At 35.1% G+C, this 21,188-nt stretch overlaps 1 protein-coding gene across 1 annotated transcript in view; it reads right to left on the bottom strand.

The window, feature by feature from the left end:
* PACRG (parkin coregulated) overlaps nt 1–21,188 on the bottom strand; it is a 266,123-nt gene that overhangs the window by 85,569 nt on the left and 159,366 nt on the right. Inside the window, exon 5 of the mRNA XM_026075634.1 lies at nt 18,718–18,867. Within this exon, the coding sequence (XP_025931419.1) occupies nt 18,718–18,867 (150 nt within the window). The remainder of the gene's footprint in view (nt 1–18,717; nt 18,868–21,188) is intronic.

Raw genomic sequence — 21,188 nt, 5'->3', positions numbered from 1 at the left:
TTTCTGGCATTCCTCATCATTAGGCTGAACAAGGTGAAATTACTTTGAAAAATCTGTCATTTCTGGAAGATCAACTCAAGAAAGCTGATGAGGATGAAATAAGAGATTATATCAAGATACCATTTTTGAACTGAAAGGAATAGATGGCACCAGTTGTTGTAACACAGCAGCACAATGTAGTCCAAATGACACAGACTACACTGGGAGAACATTAGTACCTCTTAAAAAGGAAGAAGTAACTATGAGTGGTAATTCCAGGAAAAAAAAACCCTACATTGACAAAGGTTCACAATGCCAGCATTTCTTTTAAGCACAGAGAGGAGAAAGATCCTATTCTTCTTTGTGTGGCCATATGTCCCTAAGCCACATCTGAAGCATGAGGTAATCAGGAAAAGTGATGTTTCTGGCAAGTGGCATGATTTTTGTTGAATAAAATCTGAGCAAGAGAACTATATTACATTTCATTACATACAATATTACAAAGGTAATTATTTGCATCCCTTTATTATGATTTAATATTACCTCTTAAAATTTCTTTTATCTAAACAGAGATTTGAGCACATCTTGTGTAGCAAACTGGTACTATACTTCTATATTACTTGCTTTGATACTTTTGTGAATTGTAGTTTAGAAAAATCTTTGCTCCCTCTAAGAAGTAAACAATGAACTAAAGACACAGCACAACTGATAAATGCAGTGTTTAACTTTGGAACGTGGACTTTGGAACATGGCAAAATTCTCATTGGGTTCATTGATGGCAGCTTTTTATCTTGAGAGTTTAAGATTCCTGCAATTTCACAGTCCTCAATTCTGAGTAAGCTCTTTAGAGCTTATTATCTGCATAATGATTGCAGATTGAAGCCCTTAGTCAATATTATTCATATTCAGTATATGATCCAGAGATGTCCTAAAGATCTGGGACACGGCTGAAATTATATTATTAACTTATTTCAGATTCTCAAAAGAAGAAAGCAAATTCTGAAGCCATTAAGTTGCAACAGAGGGCAGAATCTAAAATAAATGGTCAACTTGTATTTTGTATTTGTCTTGCAATTAAAGAATAATGTTATAATGTTACAATGTTAATATTATAAAGAATCTTATCATTTTATTATTTTCCAAATAGAAAAAGTCTTTGGAAAAAAAAAAAAGAAGGCTTGGAATGCTCTAAGATGAACATCTGCATTATTTTGAGACATAACTGAAGCTGCAATATGCCTGTATTTTAAATACTGTTCAAGTTATGTAATATTTTGAAATCTAAATTCCTTGTCATTTACTTTATTCAGTTTTCAAAGGTTTGTTTTTTTCTAATTTGGCCTCCACAAACAAATTTCTGCTCCTGTCTCGAGTTTCATGGGCTTCTTTGTGATTCAATACAGAAATGAAAGTATTCATTCAAAGATTATGAGAATACGGTAAGTAGATATACATTTCGGACCAATTCCTTCCCTCATATAAAAAAATAAGATATGAATTTGTGGGTTCTTTACACATGGCATCTTTTTTGTACATATGACATCTTTATATACACAAGAAGTGAAAATGGCAGCATGTTTGTTTACTTGCTTTTTGTAAAATCTTCATTCCCAGTCCAATATTTTGCATGTCAGTTTTGCACTGAATGGATTGTATTATTCAAGTTATAAGACACTTTAAAACAAAAGATTAGTGAAAATACTGGTGGAAATTTAACAAGATATTTTATTGAATGCCATGATAATAATTATCTTTCCAAACTTGGTGTAACAAGATCATTTAATACCTTTCCGTAACAGACAGATTCCACTAAAGCCTTCATGGAAGGCAGAAGAATTTTTATTCATAATTCGATTAAAGCAATAATCTTAACTCTGTAGTCCACTGAATTTTAGCCAGATATTAACTAACACAAACATCCAATCAGAATAAATATATAATTTTCAGGCTCATCACACAAATGTCAGCGTGTGCCAGAACAGAAGATCTCAAAAAGGGAAGATATGGTTGCCTTTTTTACACAACTCAGAAAGGACATTTATGACTTAATTATTTGCTGTCTAGCTGCTTATAGGTAACATAGGGCATCCGTATGTCCAGCAACTGATTCTTTACTGCCTACTGGTTTCAACCAGGCTAGCAAAAACACTCTTTAGGCTTCTGACAAGCAGTTCTGCAGAAGAGGACCATATAGTTTTAGATTTATTCTCTGCTACCTACCTCTTTGTTTCTCTCCCTAAACTCAGTTGTATCTGACCCCTACAAGCTCAATCTTCCAGATGGTAGATTCTTAATTTTCCTGTCACAGACAAGTATGTGTATGCCAGTCACTTTTGATCATTGAAGTTTGCCTGGATACCTGTATCTCTTCCTCTAGTGGGTTTATGATACAGTGATTAACAGCTTCCCTAAAACAAATATTTGTTTACACAAATTCAAGGAGCATTAGCAAATCTACATTCATATCTAGTTTTATCAAATTGTCTGCAGTACTAGTAGGTGGTTAAATAAAGCATGAGGGAGTTCAGTTTACAGGAAAAGAACACAACCAATTTACATTCTGTCAGGAACAGATTCTTTCAAGAACAGAGCACGTCTCTTGTGTCTCAGGGAAACTGCCTTTTCATAATGCCTATTACAACCAGTTGTGCTGCTGCTCAATTAACATATTGCACAGTGTTTTTATTACAGAGCCTGCAACTCAAATTATCCATTAGTCTTTTATTGATTTTCCTTATTGTGTTACCCTGGCCATGTATGACACACATGCCTGTTATGAGCCAGCATTGTGCCAATGGGRGAATGTGCTGGGACAGTCTGCTTCTCTCTGAAATCTAACACATTGGCAGCTTATTCACCAAAGCTAACTGTGCCCCTACTAAGGCTAATCTCTYCAGGCTCTCTCTATAGTCAATTGAGACATCTAGGTTCCTCCAAAGAAAAAGCTTAACTTCACATATCCAGCCTTTGTGAATACCTTCTCTCTCTTTCCAAGGCCAGTCAGAAATCCAACATATAAGCTACATTTTAAAGTACAAATCAGCATGTAACATTGAAATCTTGTATTTCTCAGTGTGGCTTTGCTGTTAGTGTAGAGTTCTTGCTAATCCAAAACACAGCCATCTGAAGAGATTCAGGTATGTTCGCACGTCTCTTGATGGTTCTTTTCATTCATCCTGTGCTCACTCACTCAAGCTAACAGGACTGAAAAGTACACTTGCTTTGCCTATCAAGTTAGAAGAAACACAGGACACTTTGGGAGAAAATGACAAGAGCTGGAAATTTCTGAGTACCAAACTGATAACAAGAGGGACAAATCACAACACAGTACAACAGTAGGAGAACCATCCTCAGCAGAAACTACAGAAATATCTCTCAAGTAGAGTAATTTCAGCAACTTTCCTCTGCAATGAAAAAGTTGGGTAATTTTTTTTTTCTCAGTCCCAGAACAGATGCTACCACTTTCTTGTAATACCTACCGTAAAGGGAATGTTAGCTTTATTAAATACATACTGTAATACCATGTTACACTCAATACAGATCTTTAAAAAACTATTTCTCTTTTCTGTAACTGCTCCCACATTCACTTTGGTTGAGGAGAAGTTCATTTAAAAAATATATTTAACTTCTTTTAATGGTGACATTTGCTGAAGGAATCTTCTTTCTTACACATATACACTGACAATAATAGTAAAACAGTCAAGCTGAAAATATTTTTTATTCTCAGACTTGGCTCAGAAAATTAAAACAGAAAAATCAAGCCTTCGTTAAGGCCAACATAAAGCACAGAAGAAGGAGGGAATAAATGAAATGTTGCAAAAAATGTTAGAAGAAAAAAGAGGTCTGTCAAACACAGGGTCACAAAAGTACAGGTGAAGCTTGCTGAAGGAGAAAATTCCTTGAACAAAAATTTCCATTTTCTGGTTCTACTTTCATTCCCCAGATATCTGTTAGAACTTGTGTTGGTGTTAAGATAAAGTTCATCTGTTCAGATCTGTTAACTACATACATATTCTGAATATATTATTTCTTAATGACTGACAAGCAGAATTTTTGTGCACTTGAAGTAAATCAAGTAGCTCATTGATCATAACTGTTTGCACTATCATATACATTAATATACACATAATAGAAATATATGGAGTATTACATAATGCAAAACTACACTTGTATTTATTCCAAATCACAAACCCTAGTTCAGTTCAAAGTGACATCATTAGTATGCAGTTGTATTACTGTAGTCATTAGGAATCCTAGCCATGTACCATGGATCATGTGCTTGACATTAATGGCACTATGCAAATACATAATAAATACATCCACTTCTGCCTTAGAGAACCTGAACATTAAGTATAAAACAAGAAATAACATATCAATACACAAAGATTGTTGAGAATAAAGGAAAACAATTGCACAGTAACTGTTGGCACTGTAGGTGATTGCCTCAGAATATCAGTATTCTAACCAATGTCCAATCCAGGCATTATGGAAAAGAATTTGAAAAACAAAATGAGGTGATTCTGGGGATGTTTACAGGAAACTGAAGTATGGGGGGAAGAAAATGAAGGCGCTTTAAGAAAAAAAAATTAAAAAGGGTAGACTTGCAGTTCATACAGGAACAACGAATGACAGATAATATGGTGGTTGTTACTATAAAGGATAACATAAATAATATAAAGGATAATATAAAGGACAGGCTGTTAAGTGCTTTGAAAGTAAAGATAAGCAACACATTTGATATGCTTCAAAAGGGAGATAACGGAGAGATTCAAAAAAATAGATAAATTGGTCAAATGATAGGCTATGAAAGTATTTTTTTCAGTAATGTTATGTGTGCATATAGGCAAAGGTTTATCATATGTACCAAAGAGAGAGAAGGCTGTTTAAGGAATTGATATATAAGATATTATCAGAACATGGATCAGAGTTTTACCTGCTGGCTGTATGCAAATATTCTGTTCTGTTAATCCCACAATTTTCCCTATTTTGCAATCATTAGATTAATAAACATAATTATATAAGAACCTGGATATACCAGCATTTTCCTATGTCATGTAAGAGCAAGTATTTAATTCATAAAACACTGCAAGCAGCTGAAACATGGCATTGTTTTTTTATATGAACATATTTAGTTAACCATTTTTAATTAACAACTTCTATATAACTAGTTGTCAATATTAGCAGGTGTTATTTCTTGTTACAGGATTTATAGATCCTCTCCAGTATGGGTAGAGAAATAATTAAAGACAACAGAAAAATTACAACAGATAGATGTCCTTCCTGCAAAAATTGCAGAGTAATCCATTTGTAAGGAACTGCTGCTAATCTAAGCTGCATCTAAGTTCTCCTGAGCAGGTTGAGCCTACAAGCTGCTGAGAAATCTAGCCCTGATTCAGRAAAGCAATTAAAAAGCTCTTATGTATATACTTGAATATGTCAATGGTTTAAATTAAGATTACAAGAATTGTAGTACATATTCTAGCCTCACTTCTGTGCTCTGGCATTTGTGTCTGATTAGCATGGTAAATTAGTAAAGTTTGATTGTTTTTTTGTTTTTTGGGGTTTTTTTGGTAAACAAAAAAATAGTCTCAATGATTAGACTTTATTTTAAAGCCAGTATATTTTTTACTGTATCTTTTAAAACACTTTTGCAACTGTACCGCTACATTTTTTGTGAAATAGAATGTGCCAAGTAGGAAGCTGAAGCAAGAAACATCCATGTAAAAGCAATCAGAAGATGGTGGTGGTGTGGTAAAGGCACTTTGCAGTGGCACAAGAGGTACTGTGCCATTTGACAAGCTTTGCTCTGCATATTGGCCAAAGGCCATCCACCTGATCACTGCGCTGGAGATTCAAAGGCAGTCAGTAGCGACTAGTAGCCCTATCGCTGTCATATGTTCCATTGGCTGGGGAAACTGGTATGTGTCACCTGCTTTAGTCTGATGAGACATTTGACTTGGGTGGTCTAGACTAAAACTCCAATGGTAAGTCGTGCAACAGACTAATAATAGGGGAAAAAAGGAACTTTAAAAAAATAAAGACAATCTAAGTATTTCTGTTTGTGTGTGTGTGTGTGTGTGTATATATACACACACACACACACGTGAATATATATATGTATACACACACACATATAACCCATAAAAATACAAAAGATAGCATATTTATTAACAGAAAATAGATTATATGTAAAGTTACTCCTTCTTGGTGCAAGAAAAAGGTACACATACAAGATTTTGCTTTGTTCTTTTTATTTTAAGCATAACCTCCGACCAAGTTAATTTATCATCTACTGCAAAATAGCTGTTATAAAATGTCATAGTTATGAATGATAAGTGTTGTAATCTGAAAGATCTTTCAGATGGAACAAATTTAGCTGCAATTATGACTACTTGTCCAAGTTGAAAGACTGATCTACTCCAGAGAGCAACTCAAGTATAAAGTAAGCAAAAAGCAAAATAAGAACATAACAAGCATACACTTTGTGCTATATATATTGTATTTGTCTTGCTTATACATCTATTTTTACAAGCCATTACTGTTAATATTTCATTGAAACACTTCCGTCAGAATCCACAGGTTTTTTCTACTTTGCTCGTGCATCACCAACAGACTGACACTAAAAAAACATAAACCCGCAGTCCTTTTATTTATTTATTTTTATTGATGAGTTTTCTTTCATGAGTTCTAAATAATGAATTTGGGGCAATAGCATGATTCTTTGATTCTTAATTGAAACAGTTTTTTTTACAGCATCTGACTAATACTGTGTAGCTACTAATACTTAACACGTTCCCAAATTCCTTCCATTTGGCTTGGACAGACACTGTAGGAGTATTAAATCTCTCCTTTGTAAGTGTGCCTTGACATGATGCCATAGTATTAGCTGACACTGGTTATGAAGCAGTTTGTAGATGGAGTCGAAGTCTGTTTAGCCTGGTTTTAATATTATGTCATCCTGCAATATAGGGCTGTAGCAACCACTGAACAACATAAGCAATGAATGCTTTTCTACCTAATCTCTGTCCCTAGTTCCCTTTTCCCTTCTCTTGTCTGATCCCTAGAACAATTTTATGTTTGATAATTAGCATAGACATCTTTTCCAACAAACATGCTTAATAATTAGACTTGATTTTAAAGCCGGTCTGTTTTTCTACATCCTTTAAGTAACCCTTACCATCACATTAAGTTACATTTTTTTTTACCTAAAACATTTTTTTTTCTTTCAGGTAGAAGGACGAAGCATGGAATATAGCATCTACTGGAGTTCGTGAGAATTACTGTGAATGGTTCAACTGAATTCTCTTTGTTAATTTGCAAATGTCCTTGTAAATATTACAGACATTTTCAAGTTCAAATGTCACAAAAACCTGATATAGTGCATGAGGAGAAATTAAGTCAATAGTATTATAGGATTAAGAATGTTCATTGTTTTTCAGATTTAGTAGTGGTGTCAAGTTACCCTCAAAATCAGCTGGGGTAAACAGTTCTACTGAAATCTTACAATAAAGAGTAAATGATAAGGTAATGACAAAATTTCTGAATACCTCAGGACAAACCATTTCTTGTTTAGCCTCTGATCACACTATTACCATTCTGTGTTAGAAACTATGTATAGATAAGATTTTAATGTTTTTAAGAACACTTAAGTCAACAGTATCATAATCACCATTCAAACTGGCTGCAGTATGTATTATAAGGGAAAATAAAGTATGCAATCACAAAGTTGACATAGAAATTTTATATAAAAATCATTCTAATCCTTAAAATATACTTGATATTTTATCCATGAACTTGTATGTTAAAAAGGGAGTTAATTGCTTCAAAGCTAAACTTGAAATAAACATTCCAGTATAACAAAATTTAAATATGGCATTTCCTGAATATGTTCTGATAAGTATTTTTGCCAAATATAAAACAGCTTATCTATTTCATAAACACTTGGTTATCAAATTGCAGTAAAGGCAGGTTGTTACTTAATAAAAAGAAAGTTAGATACATTTGCAGAGAAGAAAAAAGTACAGAAATTGTGTATCTAAGATGTATAAAATCAGCATGACAGTGAAAAATACAATTCAGTAAAACRAAATGGGGATATTACACATTTATCYGAGGTTGTGAAAAAAAATGTACAAAATATTTGTGTTACATTATAAACAGTAAGTAAAAACTAGATTAAATCTGTAGTATAATACATAAAACTAAGGAAGCAGAGCTAAGGTTGAATGTTAACTTTGGCATTTCTTACCTTTTCTTTTGTGTTTAATTTATATTTCAAAGAGAAAATAACAGGGAAATTAATTTGGCCTGTAAATGGGGAAGTCTTAATATATAAATAGTACTTTTTCTAAAATATAAATTCTAGTTGAAGCAGAAGTTTATGAATTAGATGCAGAGACCAGTATTTGAATACTCTGAGCACAAATGTCTAATGTAGTTAACTTAAATCTCAGTTTAGAAAACACAAAAGATACTCCTCAATTGGTACAAGCCTGCCAAAGAAATCAAGTTGGTCATGTGCTAATCATGGCAGCATCTGTGAGAGTCAGAGGATATTATAACAAAAATAAGTCTTTTTCTTGTGTGCCTAAGAAGGGGAATGATAGATGTGCAATATAGAAAAAGAAATTAATAGTCCAAAGATATAGTTCTAGCAAAATCAACTTTCTTGCCTAGAGTATTCTCCAAAATCTAACAGAAAAGGCATGTCTTGAAATGAGATGAAATGATATAATGGAATAATAACTGAAGGACAAAAAGCACTTTAACTATCTGAGTATTTTGGTGGTTTAATCATAGTGCAATCACAATCATTTATACTCCTACCTGTATCATTCCATTACACAGGCCTTTAATCTGTTTCCTTGAGGGCAAGAGAGACACCACAAGGAAAACTAGTCCAGACAAGGAGTTCCCTCTCCCTCCAAAGCTTCTCTCTTCCCATTCCCTGTTTTTTGATTTGATATAAAAATTGAAAGCCAGGTGCAGAGCCAACTTCTGTGATTTTGGCAACTTTGCACTGATTTTCACAGAAATAGTCTCTGCAGAACAGAATCCTAATTGAGCACATGAATTAAAAATATCTGCAATAAATAAACATAACCCACTTTGAATCATTAAACGAACACATATTTTAGATACATATTTAAAATAAAAAATATGTTACCTTAATAAGTGTGACAAGTTGAAACCATATGTCCCCTCAAACTTCAACACATTTGTTTGCAAACATACATGAGAAGTGAAGTTACACAGAAACAAAATATTTTCTCAGAGTTATTTAACCTGTAATCTGAAAGTAATTCTAAATGAAGTGGGTAGTGCTAGTCCAACCAAAGAAATAGTCTCTCAGTCCCTCTATATGCAGTCCTACTGTGTGTAAAATGTAGAAATAAATCACCAAGAAGAAAGGAATAATTCTTAACTGGAAGGGTAGCAGCCTCCCAATTTTTAAGAATCTAGCTTGCTTGTAAGGGGCAGATCTAGAGAAAGCCTTAACATCTAGAGACCAAATACAGGTGTCTCTACTCTTTACAAACTGTATCAGAAGCCTCAGAAGGGGGAGGAGGACGTCCACAGGCAGCTGCCCAAAGCACATCAACTGAAAATGAGAAGTGCAAGAGGTAGGTCTGAGATTCGGTTCTTCTAAACCTTTGGGGGTTTGAATCAGAACTGCACAAAGGAAAAGGCAATCCCAGTCTATCTGGGGCAGCTGCGGGGGTTGTGAAACTACAGAGTTGTAATCCCATCAAACTGGGGCATGTGCTGAACTAGCTGAATCCATGCTAGTCTGCACCATCCCTCATGCTGTAGTTGGGTTAGGTACAGCAAAGAATTTAGACGCCCGCTCCAGAAAAAGAAAGTACAGATGAAGCAAGAGCCTGTGCCTAGCAGTCAGGCAGGCAAAGAGCAGCAAGGAACTGTGGGTTCTAGTTCCAGCACTCACGTGCATTTCATTTTTGAAAAAGGCAGAAATAAAGCTGCAGACAAGGTGAATGAAGATGACTGTACCTGCTGCGTATGCATTAGTTTTGCTCAAAGCATGCCTACAAGATGGGCTTCTTGGGTAATTTAGGCACTTTATCTCATTTTGAGAGCATCTCACCTGTTCACACTAAGGCAGGTATAAGCATGCAGAAAAGGCAGACATGCAGATACCATTGTAAATCTACCTAAGTTTTATTCTGGATGTCCAAATCTTCCTCAAATGTCAATTTTCTAGAGGTGATTATTTCACATTGGAATACAAATCCCTCAAAAGTATTTCAGCAAAGCATGATATGAACTCTTAATTTTGTGAAAACACTATTTCACTCACATATACACACTCCTGGAACTTTGTAAAAGATAAATTGTTGATTGAGGCCTACACATCCTTGAGGTTATACCCATTTTACAGCTATATACACTGAAACACAGGAAGGATGTGATCTTTCCACTATTTGATTTGTCTGTGAATTTTCCATGAATTCAGAAGTCCTCTTACCTCTGTGTTTCATCCAATAGACAACCTTCCTTTACTTGGGTCCACATACTCAAGTAATTAAAAGCAGTAAAAAGAAAATATTGGATGCAATATATGTCCTTTGATTTGGTGAGCCTTTCGTTTTTCTTTTATCAAGCATTCAAGATGCTGAATTAATTAGGCTATTAACACATTAAAAGTAAGTGCTAAATGTTAATAACACCAATTTAATCACTGCTGAGTCAGTTTTATTTTACACAGACTGATGCTGTATTTTCAGCTAAGAAATTAGATAGTAATTAGAAATTATCCAGTAATTATGATCTAAGTGTTATAATTCTCTAAATGCGTTATAAAGTATCTGACAGGGTTTTGATTATATACAAAAAGTTTACTACATCATCAGCTTAAAATTACATGCTTTGTATTACAAGATACTAACGCAACAAATGCCCTGAAACAGGTGGGTCTTGGTAACTTCTAGTTTTCAGTAAATCAGAATTCCACTGGATTTTCTGTAACTTGATGTGTAGGAATCATGATTGAAAGATGTAGGGATTGGCCAGTGTGCAACAAAATAAGCGAGAAAACAGCTGGTAACTTTTGAGGATTACTTCCCTCCTAGTCCCCAGTCAATTACTGTATGAAACATTATTTTGGGAGAGATTTTGCTTTTTGATAAAAAACAAGACACTTTTGAAAAATAACATTTAAAGATTTTCAGCTGATCTTACAGAAGAAAAATGTATTGAAATTTTTAAAAACATTCAAGGATAATTGTCAAGTAAACATTCTTAGAATTCTAATTCATAGGAAGCCTGTAAAATAATATCAATAATTACACTTGGGAATGTCAACAATACATTTTGCTTCTCACCAGTATGGTAATTATTTTTTGAGTGTAATGAATTTATTATCATCTGCTTAAAGAGATGATATACTAGCACAAGGGACTCCATTTTGGGAAAATTGTAAGTTTGGTGCGGTGTGGTGTTCCACCACAATATTCTGCAGTAGATATTCACAAATCAGAATTTAGGATCTGAATCCTCTTGAACTGAGGGTATATTAGAAAACTGAAAATATATCAGAACTTATTTTTTAACTCAAACAAACTCTAAGTTTGTTAACTGTGTCTTATTTCCTTGAAGTGTTGTCCTTGAAGCCATTTCATAATCTTCGCTTTTAAACTTCAGAAATCATAACGGATTATAGAAAATGGATTCAAAAAAAAACCCTTGAAACCATGAAAAAGCTTGCTTTATAGGATTATGAAGAATAAGCGTCACAACAGACCATATCAACAATCTGAAAATGTGGATTTAGTGCACAGTTTACATGACTGCTCCTGTAAGACTAATATACTAACATGCCTATTTTTATTAATAATATTTGGTGGTTTTATCTAAACCTCAACTATGAATCAACTAATTTGGAGGAATCTCAATTTTCTGCTTTAAAAAAGATAAAAGCATCTAATCTTATTAGTAGCAGAAGAAATCTGAAAAAAAGTCACCTGAGAATAATCTAAAAGCTCAAAACTCAGAGGAGAAGTGAAGAGAACCTCAAATATATTAGTTTGTAAAATTTGGTGTTAAAGCCACACTTTTTATGGAACCTGAAAAATGATTTCTGAACACCCAGAGTTGACAAACTGTAAATGATTTTAGAATATGATTGACATTCTTTGTGTAAGTACCTTTGGATTTCTCAGTGGAAGGAGCAGACAGTTGAAATGTTCCGGGCAAGAGATTTTCTTCAAAGCATATTCAATCACATTGAAGGATAATTGTTGCTTCTGAAAAACTTCCATCCCTAATACATGGAAATTGTCACGTGTAGGCACAGTCTCTTGCTTCTGCAATTAAACACTTCTCAAAGTGCTGCTTCTTCCTTTAGAGTATACGAAGTACTATTGTATTTTGTTAAATATAGCACTCCAAAGCATGTGAAATACTTCTCAGATAGGAGAATATTTTTTCCTAAGTGAAGTTCAGGTGCTTTAAAGCATGCAGCATAATTCTGTTTTGTGGTTTCACACTTCACTGAACGCTACAATTCAGCCACATCAGATATTCTCAGTCATATCTCTACAATTTTATTTTAAAGGACCGACTAGATAGGTGGAGACTGACAGAAGTTTATGTTAGCTTTAAGTTGCTGATGGTGTCAGAGCATTTGTGTTGCAGCCAAAACAAACCTGGGCTTCAGTATGCCCTGTCACCACTGTCTGCCTAACAGTGACTGAAACAAGTCACAGATGAGATTACCATGCTGGAGGTACGGAAGCTATCCTTCCTTAATGCAGTGCCACCCCATAGCTTTCTGTTGAAGGCTTGTAAATGCTGATAATTTTTTTTAATCTATTCTATGGGATTTTATCTGCAACATTTTTAAAAGTTTTTACTGATCACTATTGAATAATATAAATTGATGACATGAAAATATTTTTGTGTACATAAATCGAAGTAGCACAGCTGTTAAAGACTGCTTGGACTCAACTGCATACAATAGTTGCTAAACTAGATCAATGAAACTTTCATTTACCAGGCAGGTAAAATAAACAACAGAAACCTGCTGTTCACAACTGTCTAATCTTATTAATAAACAGTTTTTTGTTTCCAGCGGTATTCTGGTATGCATGCACAGTAACAGCATCTTCCAAGCTTTGAAGAATCCCTTTTGTTCCTTTTATTTTTATTTTCTGCCTGATGTCACAAAAGAACGAACTCATTCTATTTGTTCTTAAATTGTATTTTCCTCACATACCTCACAGATTTATAAAAGGCAGATTCGAAAATGAGACACCCAAAATGAAAAGCTTTTATGATACACAAAAAATAATATTTCTGTTTGATTGTATAAATATTTTTCCTTCCCTCTTCTCAAGACCAAAATGAGTTTCATAAGAAAACATTTAACTTACAAATTTAAGTGAAGAATAAAGTGACATTATTGGATTCAAAATAGACCTAGTAATCACTATCATGACTTTTTTGTTTCTTGTAACATATAGTAGCATATTTGCATAAAAGTCCATTGGTAGGAGAGCATGCTCAGAGATTGCTAGTCCCTCCTCAGTCTGCAGGGATTAGACCAACAGCTCCTACATCTCAGGAGTATTCCTTAACCACTGGGATAAAATCATGTTCCCTTCTACTTGTTCTCCTGCTGGCCTTATGACTCTGGCCAACAGTTTCAACAGAAAGCTTCAATCCTTTTTCAGAGCACACTGTAGCCAGACAGTTAGGGATCTCTCACTTTCTGCACAAATACTCGAGACGCTAGAGGACTGGGTAGAGGTGGTAGCATCACCACCAACAGAACCTTGCTTTTTTAGGTTTTAGTGCTCTTCAGCAGAGCACTCAGGAGCCCATGTGGACAGATACGTCTGATGTGAGGGGCTTAAGCTCCAGGGAGGGCACAAATTCACACATATCAAACATGTTTTTTGGGCTAGGGAGCCCCTTGCTCACTATTCAGACTCTTCAGAAGTGCATTGAAATCTCTCCTCTGACTTTACAGATAGACTAGATACCTAACTTGAGAATTCTGGATCTTTCCCACTGGGATTTGTAATTTAAGTTGTATTGATTTATTTTTAGCTGACAAACRGGGAATAAAAACATATCTTATGACTCAACTCTGTGAGCATATGTTTTAGATGTTTCCCATAATTACACCTTTTAAATTCATATTTCATCATATTCTCCTCTTTTTTAGTTCCGCAAAATTCCTAATAGTAAAGTCACCTGTATATAAGAAATATGAACAGATATAAAACGACAGAATTCTTCCACACCCAACCTACGTATCTTCTCCTCCACGTCTATAATTCCAGAGATCCAAATTACACAACATATGCCTGGCAATCTCATATCTGAACTATGTCTGTTTTGCAGCTCACAAACGCTAACTATAAAATGTATTTGGCATACTTCAATTCGTTGGTCAATGGCAATTCCCATTATACTGTGTGCTCTCATAGACTGATATTACAGAGAATTCAGAAAACAGAATCAAAATTATTTCTTTGATACATGAAACTACAAAATTAATAGAGAAATGTACTTCAAGAAGAGACACTATACAGAAGAAGTCAATAGACACTTTATGAAGAGTTGACTAAAAATATTTAAGATTTCAAGTACAGGTGCTAAAAATTTAAAATGAAATACCTATATTATCTTCTATTCCAAAAAGGTCAGTAGTCCTTTAACATTTTTGCTGGTATTATACAGTCAGGAAGACAACATAATTATTATGAACAAACTTCTTTCCAGAGAAAACCATGTTTGGGGGACATCATTATACAGCAAAAGACATTGATATTAGAACCTGGTAATTTACAAATGGGACTATATATGCAAAATAATGTCAGAGTGATGTGGAGGACAGTAGATGAGAATAGCAAAAAGTGGAAATCTCAAAAATACAATGGAAAGGGGAAGCAGAAAGGTAATATAAGCAGTATGAGGTAACATACCAGAAATACTGTGCTTAGGTTTATATTCAATATTTTTTACATAATTTAAAATGAATACATTAAGAGCTCTCTACAAAGGAACATTTAAGACTGGGTAAGAAGCAGTTTGCCAGCAGGCTGAACAAGAGCAAAGAGAAATCATCTTTAAGCACCAAAGGCATCTGATCCCAGAAAAAAAAGAGTATTTATGTAGTTCATATCCTCTCTGGCTAATTCAGTAAAAATCTGCAGTGGGAACCATAGTCACCCACACCAAGTGGCTGCCTACAAGGAGAGTCATCAAGACTACTTCCATTTTTGCCCCCAAATGTCCCCTGAAGGCTCTGACAAACAATGTTTGTTTCACTGTTGCTGACTGTGAAACTATCACCTCAGTGTGGGGAAAAAGACGGGAAGTTAGAAAGAATTGCTTAGAATTAAGTGGCCCGGACTAACAGCTTCTCAAATGGTCTTTATACTCTGAGTTAAGGTAACACTTGGAAGTCAGAGTGTTACTCTGAATGCTGACTTACCAGTTCTTTTGGCTGGAGAACAACTCAAGAGATAAGTATGCGTCAAGCTGAAGCTGACTGTATTTTATATTTGTTTTATTAAATGCCTGTTCCTGATGTCCTAATCTTAAGTTCTTACCAATGCAATTTTTCTTCTGTTTTATTTATAAGCCTGTCTGATATTGCGGGATGAATCATGATTCAGCCAAATCAGAGACATTTAATGCAAATAAAATTTCTGAGGAACCTGTGTTCCAGAACATATGGGAACTCGGTGGGACTTGACTATTTTCTGCAAGTCTACTAGGGACCAGTGTAATAAGAACATATGGATACATGTCTTGGATAATAGCAAATCCCCTTCTAGTCCAGAAGTATGTTTCCAAAGCAGCCAAAAGCAGATGACTAAGTAATATGAATGTAGGACAAGCATTTATGATATTTCACAAAAATACTTGCTCAGGTTCCAGCATTTTGTGGTTTAGGAATGCCACGAGCCACAGGTGGTTTATGTGTTTTAGTAACAACCAATAGATTCTTTTTTATGACCTTGTTCAGCCTCCCCTGAACCCCTGTAAAGTTTTGGTATCGACAGAACTTGGGGTTAGGGGTTCCAAAGCTTCACATCACTCTGCATGAAGAATCACATCATTTGGTTTGTTCTGAACTGGTCACCAGTTACCTTCATTTGATGCTGACCTTAAGGTCTTACTACTACTTTTTTGTAATGTTCTCTTGCTTTGAAGCCTATCTAGTGTGAGAGTGATATTTGCAGATGCTGAATTTGAGAGTTGCTTCCAGCAGAGACTTATGGTTGATCTAGCGAGATGGCATTTCTTAAAAGGCAGCCCCTCCCAGTTACCTTAATTCTGGACAAACTTCCAGTATCACACTTAACAGATCTCAGTGCACACCACTTCTGCAAGATACACCACAGTTCCTCTTTTCTCAAGCTATACAGAAAAGAAGGAAGAAGAGCATATAGTCCCTCTCCCTATCTTTCAGAACAAGCAGTGGAAAATATAGCCTGAATCAGTCTTTAAACTGTCAAAAGAACTGGGAGGAAAGACCAGGACCTCAATTGCCTATTAAGCATATGGGAGATGGAAGGAACCATACATTTTCTCCCAACCACCAGTGAATGAGGAAAGAAATAATAGCTTTTCAGGGGAGGAAGCAGAGGAAGAATATTCCTCTATCATCAGAATGCAAACGCTGAGTAAGTTGAACAGTCTCACATGGCAGGTCTCTCAACTATTACCCATTTCATTGCTGATAACACYGAACATTCAAAACCTTAATTCCTAAAACAGTAAAGCTTTAATCAAAGATCTTAATTTTGAACTATTTCTTTTACTTAGAATTTTTCACATTATTTTTCCCTCTGTGTTKTCCTGAACAGCTTAGCTTTATATATAGCTCTAATTCAATGTCTATTACACTATGGTGACTTCCATAAATCTCTATTTGAAAACAGAAAATATACACTAAATTATTATGCCTACTTGCATTTTTTAAATTTAATACACAATATAAAAAGATTTTATAATTAAAGTTAGAAGCCACAAGCTTAAATGTTCAGACCGTCACTACTGATTATTCATTTTTAGCGAAGTAAGATAGGAAATAGACTTATTCTTTCTTTATGTTTATTGATGGATGGGTATCATCTTTTAGTTCTTGAATGCCAAATATGAAGGCTTAGCGTACTATGATACTAGGTACAAATTCACATAGCACAGATGTCATGCAAAAACATTGAAAATATGTTTTAGTTTGATATCAATTTGATCTAAACTCAGGACATGTTTAGGACATACTTAATACCTTATTACATTATGTACTTAGTATACATGAGCTTTCCCTATTATTCATCTGAAACCACTGCAGCTCAGCTTAGTCAAGAGGATTTATGGCCTACTTCAGGCTGAAATTTGGAAAAATGTGCATTGTACACTCATTAATCAATGAGAGCCCTTCTTTTTACAGTCTGTATTTTGTGCCAGACACTGAAATTGGATCTGTTAAGGGGAATCTTCTAATTCACAAGGAGCCCTGCTGAAATTCATTGAGCTCAATCTATGGATTTTATTCCTATTCTTTCACGGCACGACTCTAGAAAGCCACAGTTCTCATCTGAACCACCTTGTATTTGTGGTATTCCATGTGTTACTGAAAGTTTCTTACTAATTAAAAGTTATGTACATGCATGTATTTAAAGGGTCTAAAATCTAAATCTCATTTAATTCTCCAAGTCAGTCTTCGGACAGGTGTTTTTCAATCAGAAGTATTAAAAGGGTGAGCATAAGACAATAGACTGTGTAGTAACACAAACAGAAAGTGTAATAGGAAACAGTCCTGTAGATAACTACTGAAATGCCATGAATTTCATGAAAAACCTGCCAGGACTTCATCTGCAAGATTGTGAGGAATTAACTTCTTTTAACCCATACAGCAACATGTGAATAACATAAATGTTGAAGTGAGTAACTTGGGAGGTAACTGAACAGGTAGTATACCAACGGATTTACTACAGAAACAAGATTATAAATAGTAGTTTGGAGAAAAGAAGATACATCATGTTGATTTCAGCCTGTGACTGTGGTCTAAATACACTCACAGTGTATGATACTCGCAGTACTATAGTTATTAAAGACTGGAACTGGCATTAGAGTTTTGCATTACAAAGAAAATAATATACTCCACTGGGGATACAAACTAAATATCTCTATAATCTAACCTGCTAAGTGAGCAGTAATAACTTCAAACTCCACTGTTTTGCTAGACATTACATAACTTAAAAGTTTTCTGTAAGGAGGACTTCTCTTGTCCATCAAATTAATTAAATTGATTCCTACTTTTATTTTTATTCTTTCCTAAACCAATAAGCAGTAGTGGGTAACAGTGATTTTTGCTAGTGAATGAGCACAGAACAGAACCAAAGACTGGACCTATTACTAACATGCTGGGAGAAAGGAAAAAACCTTTGCAATTTATTAATGTATTCAAAAGACTGTTACAAAACTTTACAATTTAATTATTGGAAGATTACAGAACTGCTTCAGTGCTTCTCTACTGTGTTAAATAAGCTGTACGTGCAAGGAGTAATARATGAAATTGTTAATTTTAGTGCATYCTTAGGGAATATCAAGAGGGGGGGTTACATTATTTAGAGCTCCAAATGGATTTGAGTTTATATACAGTAATAAATCTTAACTACATTGTTAATTAACCCTGCCTCAAGCCCCTTTTTACCTTAGGGGTTGAAAGACACAGCGTCTGTTAGGATAACTCACCATTCATATTCTTAAAGATGTTTAGGACTGGGAGGATTTGCCGATAATAGGGCACCAAGGCCTCCCCCACCATATCAGCTGACACCACCAGGTGCTGGAGGACTTTCAGCGTAATGCAGATGATCTGTCGGTTACGAAGGCTCAGTGCATCTGTGATGTAGAAAGAACGACAGGCAAAAAGCAGAATTAATTCCTAAAATGTAAAGGGAGGGAGAGGAGTCCTCTAATGGACAAATTTAATTAAACTGTACGCTACTGGGGATTGTAAGTGGGCCTTTATTAGCCCAGCTTTGAAAGATCCCAAAGATGGATTGCAGTCCTGATGTTATAAAACACTGCCTTGTCTGATTGTTATTTGTTCCCACAATTTGTGCTGACTCTTCAGTAACCCAAAGAATGCAGCTCATTATTCCCTCATGCTGCCTGTGTAATATTGGCCTGGTCCAAAAAAAATTTTTTTTTAGTAAGTACCATTCGGGGCCAATGGAACCGTACAACTGCAAGACAACCTGCAAAGGCTGACAACAGATACATTCTAGTGCAACAATTAGCCTATCTGTATGTTTGTTCCCATTTATTTTGCAATTATTTTATTCATTCAACTAACAATTCTTGCTATTCTGAGAATCAGTACAATGAAGCAAATGTTTATAGGAAAAAAAACAAAAAAAACTTGTAGGCTTTTTTAAAAAGACAAACATTCTAGAAAAAAAAAAGATTTTGTCTTGCCTACTTAGATTTTTCTCTTAGCTTTCAGTGTCGTGCTTCTAGTCTTATGACACTAAGACATTTCATGAGTACCTTTTGTTTCTGTTCCTTCTTGGTTTTAATAAAAGCAAGTACTTTGCATTCTCTTTTGTAATTAAAAATGAATCATGCTTGAAAAGTTTTGTGTTTTTTTTTTTTTTTCCCAAATCTCTCCAGTTATAAGGCCTCCTCTGAAATTATGCAGCTGGGGGCAGTTGTCATATTTGGTATGCTATTATATATTGCTCTAATTCTTCAGTGCTCTACCCACTTACATAGACCTTTACATCATTGCACTGTGAAAGCAAAAACTGTAAAAGATAAGCTCAAATTCAATACTACAGCTGTTAGAAACACTGAAATATATAAAAATGTGACTGAACATAATCTAAGTATAAAACCCTTGGAAAAAATTATAGTCAAGAATACACCTAAATTTAAAGAGGGGTTCCTTGCTAACAACTTCTTCAAGAGCTGCCTCTTTTCATTTAAGTAGTGGGATTCAGTATTGCTGGCACTAAGTTTTGTTAGTATATATAGTATATGCTGTTCCATAGGGAATGTGGTAGCATTGTCACATGAGAGCAATGCCAGTTAGTCCACCTCTTCAAGCAAGGGCACTGTGCCTTACCCGCTGCTGCTCCTTTTCTGACGCCTGCTGATTGTTAAAAATCAGAGCAAGAGCTCTGAAGGGAAAGGCAGATTGGTTGTGTGACTGTGTAGAGACAAAAGTTGAAAATCAGCTAATAAGTAACGTCTCTTTTCATGCCTCTTTGCATGCTTACTAACAGCATACTAACACTACTGCTAAACAAGAGTTAGGAAGTCTCAGGTATAAAGGGGCTCTAGTGCATCATAAGGTGATTCCAAGGCAAAGAAGTGCTGTTAAGTGAAAAATTACTCTGAGGTTAGAACACATAGGCTTATCCATGACTAAACTGTCATAAGCAGAAATAGTTGCTAACTGAACTATGAGGGAAACTACCACTAACCGTTGTAATTTTCAGTAGAATAAGTATTGTAAAACTTAACTCCTAGCAGGTATCATGACCTCTTAATCCTTAACCAACAAATAAACTGTACCTATTTCCATGAATGGTTCTTCCTGACTGCAGAAGCTGGCCTACAGGATGAGGGCCCTTATTTTTTGTCATGCAAACAGTGACATGTAAGTGGGAATGGGCTGTCCAACAACCCACAGGAAGAAGTTTTTATCCGCAGATCTTGGCTCCCAAAGGTTTTCAGACAGTTTCCTGTTTTCAGAATTCTGTCTTCTGCAAAGACAGCTCTGGCTTGAGCGGAGGCTGGGAATGTCCTGGTAAGAATGAATCCCTTAATAAAGTCAAGTGTGTGAATYATGTCTCAGTAGCCTCAGTTATTGCAGCAAATTGAATACATCCCAGATCCAGAAGAATATTTCCAAAGAACAGCTCATCACAGAACCTATCACACAAGTAAGGGTAGATGAATGTTTCCTTACATTCGAGTTGTGCTATAGTGGTACTTACTGGAACTTTGAATGGTAATACTGGCACTTATTTCTTCTGCATACTAGACAAGTCATTTGGATATCTATCCCAGCCCCGGCAATACAGGCGCATCCTCTCCCCAGTTTGACACACATGACAAAAGACAAAATTTGGATCAAGATGTTGAGTGCCAGTGATGGATATGGTAGAACCAAACGGACCGCAGAACTTGAGCCTGAAGCCCTTCAAATTACA

The sequence above is a fragment of the Apteryx rowi genome, unplaced genomic scaffold, assembly GCF_003343035.1.
Source record: "Apteryx rowi isolate R43461 unplaced genomic scaffold, aptRow1 scaffold_408, whole genome shotgun sequence".
Lineage (NCBI taxonomy): Eukaryota > Metazoa > Chordata > Aves > Apterygiformes > Apterygidae > Apteryx > Apteryx rowi.
The sequence above is the reverse complement of the archived record's forward strand: the minus strand, read 5'-3'. Positions and strand labels throughout refer to the sequence as shown.